This window comes from Aricia agestis, chromosome 9 (assembly GCF_905147365.1).
Source record: "Aricia agestis chromosome 9, ilAriAges1.1, whole genome shotgun sequence".
Taxonomy (NCBI): domain Eukaryota; kingdom Metazoa; phylum Arthropoda; class Insecta; order Lepidoptera; family Lycaenidae; genus Aricia; species Aricia agestis.
In genome coordinates this window covers 12,933,743-12,944,019 of record NC_056414.1, presented here as the reverse complement: position 1 = coordinate 12,944,019, position 10,277 = coordinate 12,933,743, and the positions used below count along the sequence as shown (strand labels likewise).

At 34.4% G+C, this 10,277-nt stretch overlaps 1 protein-coding gene across 1 annotated transcript; it reads right to left on the bottom strand.

Annotated features, from left to right (window-relative positions):
- Positions 1 to 6,717: 6,717 nt before the first annotated feature.
- Positions 6,718 to 8,294, bottom strand: LOC121730249 (protein N-terminal glutamine amidohydrolase). The gene is made up of 5 exons (XM_042119217.1): positions 8,148 to 8,294; positions 7,897 to 8,050; positions 7,671 to 7,819; positions 7,211 to 7,335; positions 6,718 to 6,928 (listed from the first exon to the last, which is right to left on the bottom strand). Exons 1-5 carry the CDS (start codon positions 8,261 to 8,263, stop codon positions 6,819 to 6,821), a joined length of 654 nt encoding a protein of 217 aa, XP_041975151.1. The 5' UTR covers positions 8,264 to 8,294; the 3' UTR covers positions 6,718 to 6,818.
- Between the last annotated feature and the right edge of the window lie 1,983 nt (positions 8,295 to 10,277).

Here is a 10,277-nt window from a genome sequence, read left to right as displayed (position 1 = left end):
TTGACATCCATGAGTCCATGAGCATGACCCCAAGAAAATTGAAAACATTTTGTTCTGTCGATGGGATTCGAACCCGCAACTCCCGACTTGAGCCACTCGCTCACTGAGCCACAGATGTCGTCTAAAGAGTTTTTGTAATATATTTATGACCTATTTAACTATGTTTTATTTCTACATCATTCTTAATTGCACGTTACGTTCCAATGTCAGTGGGAAATTGGTTAAAAATAAACAAACTATTGCATGTAATATTTATTGTTGGCAGAAAATTTACAAATCAAAAAACATTTAATTTTAAGGTACATTTTAAAAGCACAAGCAATACATCACTCGTTTAGATTGTCAATAGACAAAATCATTGAAGGCGTAGAAGGAAGGTATCGATTTAAAGATAAAGAGGTGACAATAGTAGGCGTAACCAGTGGGACAAAACACATCCCTTTCGTTTCGGACAGCCGCAAAACTGTACATCAGACAGCGACAGAGCGACCGCAGACTTATAATTTCAAGTTGACCAACTCAATCACATAGTGTACTAATAGCTATGGCGATATATGAGAGCTCGCACATTTTTCCAACTAAATTGTACAACTAAATAATTGGACACCGCGGTTCTGAATTCTGATCCGGTGATCAGAATTCAGAACCGCGATTCCCTTCCCACAATTAAAAATGTACGATTGCCAACTTGAAATTGTATATCTGCGGTGACGCAATACTCGAAATATTTATCACACAAGTAGGCTGATAGGGAAATTGTCACTTTTCACTGAGGACGTCAGATATTTGGTGAACACTGACCTCTATTATAGTTACAAGTACGCTGGACTTACGATACCCTTTAAAATGACAGCTATTTTTTGTGCCTATTTGAAGCGGAATCAGCGCCCCCAATGCGGGGGAAGAGAACTAAAAGTAGTGAGAGTACTTGGAACTAATACTAGTGATGACAACCAATACGAACTACGAAATAGGTACGAACGAAACGGCCATTTGCAACTTACTTCAGATTTAGTTCTCTTCCCCCGCATTGGGGGCGCTGATTCCGCTTCAAATAGGCACAAAAAGCAGACGAGTATCATAAGTCCATGGCAGAATCTTACGATTGGACGTTACGTCAAGAGTTTTAATTATAACCTTAAATTTAACGACTTTTCATTAAAATTAAGTCAACATTTAAATTATATGAGCGCGGCGTTAAACTCAGCACTGTGACAAAATATTCAAGTACTTATGTAAATTAAGTTTCAGTATTTGTGTTTGATGTCAATTTTGAATTATTTTGCGGATATCCATTTATCCATTCCCGTTCTATAATTTGGTCCCATAAAAAATCCAGCTACGCCTCGATAAAACCTACGATAAATAGAGTAAACTTTAACAGTAGAGGATGACTAGATTAAAAATGGTTTAATTTATATTAATTGTATAATATTTTCGAAACTAGCTAATATATCATAAAGCACTTCACACACACACAAAAAATTGTAGGTTAAGGACCAACGAAACAATTTTTGACTAGACTCGGTGTATTTGAACACAGATCAAAACCCTGCAAAAAATCAAATTATTTTATATTAAACGTGCTTTGATTACATTAATATAAAAAATATTATATTGTGACAAAACAATCGAACATTATAATTATTCACTTATTATTAAGGAAGAAATAATTTTAAATAAGTACTTATTATGTAAAATTCGTGGAGTAGTAAATAGGTAAAAATAATGAATTTCCATTACCGTCTTTATGCTTCTGTACTTATACTTTAAAGGGCCTGATTTCCGTAAATCGAATGTCGCTTCAATCTCTTGGACTAGGACACTCACCAGCGTTGCCAGACGTCCCGATTTTGACGGGACGTCCAGATTTTTTAAATCAAAATTAAATGTCCCGCGCGGGACAGCCTCAGCCCCGCTTTTCGGGGAAAGCCCGAACGTACATGCAGCGTGTTGAGAAAGAAAGGTGCGTAATGAAGATAAGAGTGTGGAAGCTGGGGGGTGGATTTTCTTTGGCTACTTTAGCTATTTATTGTCACGTAAACGTTATTTTAACGCAAATAAAAAGATAAAAATTCAAAAAACTTTTGATTTTATACCTTTTTTTACTTTGTCCCGCTTTTGACTGAAGAATCCCGATTTTTTACTCAAAATGTTCCAAAGTCCCGACTTGGTACAAAAAATCTGGCAACGCTGACACTCACCCATATGCATGGTGTCTTACGCATGAGTGGGTTGTTATAGGACGTTTACATACGTATACAATTCAACAACTCAGCAATAGGGGTTTTATAGCTGATAATATAGCACAATATCAAACGCCTGGTACGGTACATAACACTCGAAGTAATGGAAATCTGGCACACCGCACAGTAGACCCGTTATAAATTTAAAATAATGTACTTATAGGTAAAACCTACTCTATAATTATAAGCAAAGATCACTGACATAACCGGCGTACCACTTCCAATCTTATTGCCTTGCTTTCAACAGTACACCGCATCTGTTGGAGATTGTACTATCAAGTATCAGAGAAGTTGATTCATTGCAGTTGGCAAACCTACGTATCTACAGTGCTCCCAAAGTGATATAATGCGCATAAAAATTTTCGTAATTTTTCATCAACGGTCGTATCCCGAGTGTCCGAAGACGTTCGCTAAAAAGCGTTGTTTTTAAAATTAACTTTAAGAAAAACACTGCTTTGCGGCGACGTAGAGGCGCCAGACGTTGCTTGGATGTTACCATGGTAACGTCGCGATGGCTTCCCGGTGAGTTATAGCCACTGACCCCCGTTGTACAAGTACGCTGGACTTACGATACCCTTTGAAATGAAAAGCAGGTAACAGGTGGGTATCATAAGTCCAGCGTACTTGTATAATGGAGGTCAGTAGTTATAGCACTAATTGACAGACCAGCGACAGCGGACAGCCACCGGCTTTAAAATAATTACTTCTATTCCCTTTGAACAAAGTGCAAAATGCAAGTGCATTGTTTGGGGCTCTTCCGTTTCATAGATTCGGGTGTTTTCGTGATTACGACAATTAGCGAAGATTTCCACGCGCATTATTAATTTGGGAGTACTATGGTTTTGTTGCATTTTGTCAAACTCAGGTGACGACGACGACGATCACGACTTATATGTACCTATAAAGTTAACATTACCATACCAAATAGCTCTATCAACTGCCTATGAATCAATTTATTCAATGGTACATAATATTATTTTCCTTTGTGCAATAAATGAAAGGATTAAACAACGGCGGTTGCAAACCGGAATAGTCACGCCACCGAGCTTCATATCATTAATCAATAAGGCAATTACCAAAGCTACACTAACACACAACACTTATATAAATTCAAAACAATCTCACATTTATATATGGGTATAATCACTTTAAAATTATATCTAAATCCATACAAATGTATACTAAGGTGCGCGGGAAATAATCAAAAAGAGTGTATAAAAGTCGATACAAAATTTTAAGATTTAACTTCATACAAAAGCTACTTATCGATTACACACAATTTTAAATTATTTATTTAATATAGGTTATAAGTATACTCAAGAGTCAAGATTCAAATAGCAAGTATAGGAATAAGAAGAGCTGTTGTTACTTGTTAGTTACACATTATGGTAAAAACCACGAATTGAGTCACAAAGTTAGTACAAAGGTGAACATTTGTGATATCATTTTGAGCTTGGATCACAGATTCTGGGAGTTTCTTTGATGTGTTAATTGTGACTCGTACAGCTGAGACTGTTGTCTGACAGATTATTTGCTGTCGAAGGAAACTTCGTTTTCCAAACTTAGTTTTGAATGACTGCATGTGCCGTCACGCATACAACTTAACTCAGAAGGCATTTTTCAAAGGCATCATTATCAAACTTGAAACTCGAACATTGTTGAAAATCAGTGCTGAGCGTTTTGGTAAGTAGATTTTTTACTCCGGCTTCCCTTCCGAAAATATTCACCCTTCGCCACTGATAAGTAGTTCATTCTTTTCAAGGCTGTGGGTTAAAACTACGTGTCATTCGGTCACAATTATATGCGGCCTTCTGTATACCTATAATCGATATTTATTATCCTTTGTGTATTTCATGCGGCAAAACTCGAGTCATCATATTAAAAGGGCGCACAATGTTTCTAAATAGTCCTCTGTTACCACGCATTCTTGCACCCATGATAAACCTACCACATGCGTACCACCTTACGTGGGAGAGCCATGCTTCGGCACGAATGGGCCGGCTCGACCGGAGAAATACCACGTTCTCACAGAAAACCAGCGTGAAACAGCGCTAGCGCTGTGTTTCGCCGAGTGAGTGAGTTTACCGGAGGCCCAATCCCCTACCCTATTCCCTTCCCTATCCTCCCCTATTCCCTTCCCACCCCTACCCTCCCCTAATTCCCTATTCCTCTTAAAAAGGCAGGCAACGCACCTGCAGCTCTTCTCGTTTGCCCCCTTATTTCATATAAAAAAAAACATGCCAGATGAAAAAAGAGGTCAGTTTTGAAGGAGGGCTTTAAGTAGTTTTATTTTATTCATGCGGAAAATAAACAATATTTTTAACTAGTTAGTTCGGATTTTTTTCTATTCTTTGCCACCAGGCTTTAAATCTGATCGTTTACGCTGTTCTTGTATTAAAGTCTAATGCCTGTTTCCAACAACACCTATTAACGTTTAGTGTCCCTAACTCCCCACTTATATCACTTAAGTTTTCTCCAATGTTTGTCACCTAAATCTTAGAAATAATATTACTTATAAGGACTAAGGTGACAAAATATACGAAATTGTAAAAACGATATCTTAAGAAGCAACATTAGGGTCACATTAGTCACATAGCTGCAGTGGGCGATTGGTGAAAACGTGCATTAAGCTCTTTTACACTTTCGAAAGTAACTTACATATTAGCCCTAGAACATAGAATGTTGTTTCTCTTATCCATTTTGATAAGAGAAACAACATTTTTATCTGCGAAAAATCTTGAAAGTGGTAGCTAACAGAGATAGAAAGGATTTCATACTTTGATTTGATGGTCCTGAAATATGGATTGTTTTATTTGTAGGTCAATGTTACTCTTAAATTATATAACTATTAACCTACCAATATACAAAAAATTTGCTGGTTAGGGTTCCGTTTTAGGGTTCTGTAATCAACAACACTTGGTTGGTTGACTATTTTAGGACCATCAAATCAAAGTATGAAATCCTTTCTATCTCTCTTAGCTACCACTTTCAAGATTTTTCGCAGATAAAAATGTTGTTCGTCTTATCAAAATGAAGCTACTCACAAAACATTTGCTTGATAGTAATAAAAAAAATTGTTCTAGGGCTCCCTGACTATATAACTAGCGTACAGGTGAAAAATGAGTTAAATTGTTGCCATTATGTTAAAGTCGTAGCAGCACGAAACCGCCTAATTACATTGAGTCAGAGTTTTTTGTAAAAACAAAGGCGTAACTCGCGTGCTGAGACCCGTTATCGCATAAACGCAGCTAACAAGTTAAAATTTTTAGAATCGTAATTCGTAGCGCAAGTTGCTATTGGGTTGAAAAAGTTTGACCTATTTTCCATTGAACGAGTTACGCTAAAATAAAGGCCGCGCTACGCTATAGATTATAGACGGACTGTAAGAAATAATTTTATAATGTCCCAACTCAGTTACTTTTAACCATATTTCGGTTATTATAATATTTTCGGTTGTCATAATATTTTCGTTTAATTTAACAATTAGCCAATTTGTCAATGGTTTAAAAACTTTAAAATATACATAATTTACACTATAATATTAGATTAAATGCTATTATAAATGCTCTCATCACTCCTATCAATATTATCAATAATTATTAATTACACTTAATAAAGTAACATAATATAAAGCCAGCACACACTTAAGTTGTCATGATGAGCATTAATAAAATATACTACATTCTCAGTTTTGTCTTTAAAAAACAAAACAAAATGTTTTAATAACTTTTTAACAGGAGGTAGTAAGTTGTTTTTATAAAATATTCTAAAAATTCGATAAGTAAGAAAGGATAATTTATTCTGGTACTCAAATGTGTGCAGTCTTTAAATATTATTGTGGACATTACCAATATGTATGCTTGTGCCAAATAAAAAAGCAATTAAATATATTGGAGACGAAAAAGGCATACATTATTACTTTAAATAAAGTTAAGTATCATAAGTACAATTTTAATCTTAAATGGATATTAATTCTAATGAAAATTTAGTTTATATGTATAGTTACGATATTGATTAAATCTTTAATTGAAAGAATATATCATTAAATATTTATTATTACAATAATATTTAACTGTAAAATTGTAAATGCTATTTTCTATTCAATAAACAAGCTTAGTATTTAGTAAAATTAGTATATAAACAGGTAAATACATATGTATGTATTAAGTAGTAATGCACAATGCTTTTAAATCATCATACAATATTGTGTTAATAGTTAATACTATTTTGTTTTATTTTGTAAAGGTAGAAAACTGTGTGAAATTGGTAATTTTCTTTTGTGCAATATTTCTTTACACAGTGCAATAAACTCGTGCTATAACTTTATAATATTGATTATTATTATTTAAGTGTTGTTTAAATATTGTATTTAATAAATAAATCTCAATAACAATTTTAACTCTATGTCATAATATAAATAATACACAACAGAATGTAACAAATAAATTTAACATCATTAAAACCATAAATAAAAATATTTTAACTGAATCATAATTTTGTAACAATCAATTAAAGTCATAATTATAGATTAGCAATATTTGACTACCTACTGGTTGTAAACTGAGTAGTTTACTACTTTTCAATTTTATAGAATCGTTGTACAAAATCAGTTAAATTAAATACCTGGCCTGGACCGGTTCCAGTATCCATATTGATGTATTCATCCAAATTATGTGTTGAGGCTGAAATTAAAATGCTTTGTTAAAAAATTGTAAATAAAATACTTCTTAATAAAATACTTATCTTGACAAAAAGAAATATATTTTTATTTAAGTAATAGGTTAATCCTAAGAAGATGTAAATATAATTATTATTTCAATATGATATTTTCTTATTGAAATTATAGTATTTTCTTTTGTAGAATTTATGGCAGGTGTTTAGTTTTTTTGTTTCAACTTATTATTATTTGGGTAAAATTATTTAATTCTAAAGAATATATATTTTATACTTTATTGTGTACTTACTTGATGTACAAATAGCTGGATATGCTGGAGGTGGCTTTATCCATGTGCCGTCTGGTCTCTTCATATGACGTCTGTCCGATGCAAAATGTTGAAGAAATTGCTTAGCTGATACAACTCGGAAGAATCTACAAAATAAGGAAAGTTTTATATTATATGCACACAAATTAAAAACATTAAAAACAAAAGGATGTGAGGTAGGTAGGTAGGTAGATGCAAGAAGTAGGTAAGACTACTGATTACAGCATTTTCATATGGACAGTTGGCAGTCATCCTATTATTATTGACTCCTTAGATTTTTGTTTCAAAATACTACAAATGCTAATAATAGGAGTTGCTTTAGTATGATTTTTTCAAGTGCCAATAATACGTCTTGTTAAAAACCTGTTGAGAAATATGAGGACGGACATGACTTTTGATTTTGTATTTATGTATAAGATAAAAGTACTAAAAATATTCCCACCTATGAAAATCGGATTTCAATACTTGGTCAGTCCGGAAAGTTTCTGTTACATATTTGTGGAAGAACGTCGGGAAAGGCAGTTCTGAGTCCAGATCGTAAACCAAACACGATTTGGAGTCTAAGGCGTATAGAAATATCACATGATAGTCCTGAAAATTATCGTAAATTAAAACATTTGCCACGGGTTAGTAATTTGAAAAAAAAATAAAAGCTAAAGGAGACTGACCCATATTACGAGCCGATCCTCCTCTCGCCCTGCCCTTTGTTTCCATAGTGGTACAGTGCGACATGGATTAGAAATAAAAACGACGAAACATCTATCCAGTTCTCCTGGAATCCTTATAGACACATCCTGGCAAAGCTTCCACACGTTTTCCTCGCTGCAATTTTATTAAAATTCCAAACAAACTCCCAATCAAAATAAAGTAAATAAACTTGAGACAATAAATTAAAACAAACTACATAAAATATTCTTACCAATAACAAGACACATAAGAACAGTCTGCAGGTTTCGGAAACAAGGGTTTCGTGGATTTATCACCTTTTAAATTGTTTTCATTTTTTGGAAATTGCACTTGTGCATTGACCGACATTTTGACAATTTGGCGGATTTTTTAACCAGTGCTACCATATAAATATATTTTATTTATACCATTGTTTAGTAGTAAAAATGTACCAATATAAAATAGAATATTTTATAAACATATTTTACAAGATAGAAATAATCTAAAATCTATCTAAAATCTGCAATTCCTGCAATGCAGGCCTGCCGTGCAGGCCTGCAACACCATTCACTATCCTGCATTAGCCGGCGGACTGCCCAGCGGACTGCAATGTAGGATAATGAATGGGCCTTTTAAAGACGTGCACTGAATATATTTATAAACAACATTTTTGTAAGAAGTATTTGCCTTATATTTATTTAACTATTTTATAAACATATTATATTTTAAATTTTAGATAGATTTTAGATTATTTCTATCTTGTAAAATATGTTTATAAAATATTCTATTTTATATTGGTACATTTTTACTGAATGGGTCTCTTTAGAGTTAATGAAGAATACAACATACGGTATTTTCACTGTGATTTAAAACAGCAGCACCTAATAAGAGCCCTAACAGACGTCCCGATTCGGTCTGTCTGTTGAGCGGTCGGCCCGACATAATAATTATTATTATTGATCGGACAAACCGACCAATAATAATAATTGGTCGGTTTGTCCGACCAATAATAATAATAATCACTGTAGCGGTACGGAACTCTTCATGCGCCAGTCCGACTCGCACTTGGCCGATTATTTATTTGTATTTTTTTACTAATCGGACTCGCTCATGAATACACATACCGTTATTTTTTTTATGAAATATGGGGGCAAATGAGCAAACGGATCACCTGATGGAAAGCAACTTCCGTCGCCCATGGACACTCGCAGCATCAGAAGAGCTGCAGGTGCGTTACCGGCCTTTTAAGAGGGAACAGGGTAATAGGGAAGGGTAAGGATGGGATGGGAAGGGAATAGGGGAGGGTATTTATTTTTATATTTTTACTAATCGGACTCGCTCATGAATACACATACCGTAATAGAGCAAAATAGGCCAAACATTGTGATTTTTGTATGGGAGCCACCCTTAATTTTTTATTTTATTATAATATTATTATTAATTATTAAAGTAGGTACACATATAATTAAGGCCTTGGTGAAAATTTCAAGTGCCTCCCTGTTGCCGTTATTGAGATAGAGCAAAAAATCACGTTTATTGTATGGGGCCCGCGCGGCGGAATTGTGCTATGACGTCACACCGTTACCGGGCGCCCGCGTCGTATAGTTACAACTTGTTTTGCTTATAAATCGGAAACTAATTAACGTATCCAAGTAATTCTTTCACTAATATTCTTTATTTTTGACAGAGAATGTGAACTGCTAATAATCAAAATTAGGTAACATTCTCCATTATTACAATAGCCTACTAATTGTAGGGAACCGTACATTTTTCCAGGATAGAAAGTATCCTATGTCCTTTCCCGGAACTCAAAGTATCTCTATGCCAAATTTCAGCAAAATCGGTTCAGCGGTTTGAGCGTGAAGAGGTAACAGACAGACAGACAGACACACTTTCGCATTTAGAATATTAGTATTAAGTATTATAATATTAGTATGGACTGGTATGGATAATAATAGGTGGCAAGACGTCCGTTCACTACTTCATAAGTATTTAATGTATATAGTATATACATTAAATACTTATGAAGTATTTTATTACATAATTAGTCAACTGACGGTTGACTATAGCACGGTTGAACACGGCAGTCCTGCAGTGAATGGGCCCTTTAAGGGCTCATATTATCGATGGTGTAAAAGGGCCCATTCACGGCAGGACTGCACGGCAGTCCTGCAGTGAATGGGCTCACTGATTGGTTCACACCATTGACTTTTATAAGTGGACGCGGCATAATGGTCTCTACCAAATCAAAATACCGTGGCCGGTCCGCCATTTTATGTTCCGGTTCTCCGAGGTACATAAACTGTCAAAGTGTCGTATTATAGGGATGTCGGAATTGAAAGAATTTTTTTTTTTTTATTTATTTATTTATTTATTTCAGAGG

What these genes read in the sequence shown, in the direction of transcription:
- LOC121730249 (XM_042119217.1), bottom strand. Translation starts at nt 8,263, where the DNA reads ATGTCGGTCAATGCACAAGTGCAATTTCCAAAAAATGAAAACAATTTA. An exon ending in AGGATCGGCTCGTAATATGG is followed by an intron (nt 7,820 to 7,896) that starts GTCAGTCTCCTT and finishes GATAATTTTCAG; the next exon opens with GACTATCATGTGATATTTCT. An exon ending in TTGAAATCCGATTTTCATAG is followed by an intron (nt 7,336 to 7,670) that starts GTGGGAATATTT and finishes CTTATTTTGTAG; the next exon opens with ATTCTTCCGAGTTGTATCAG.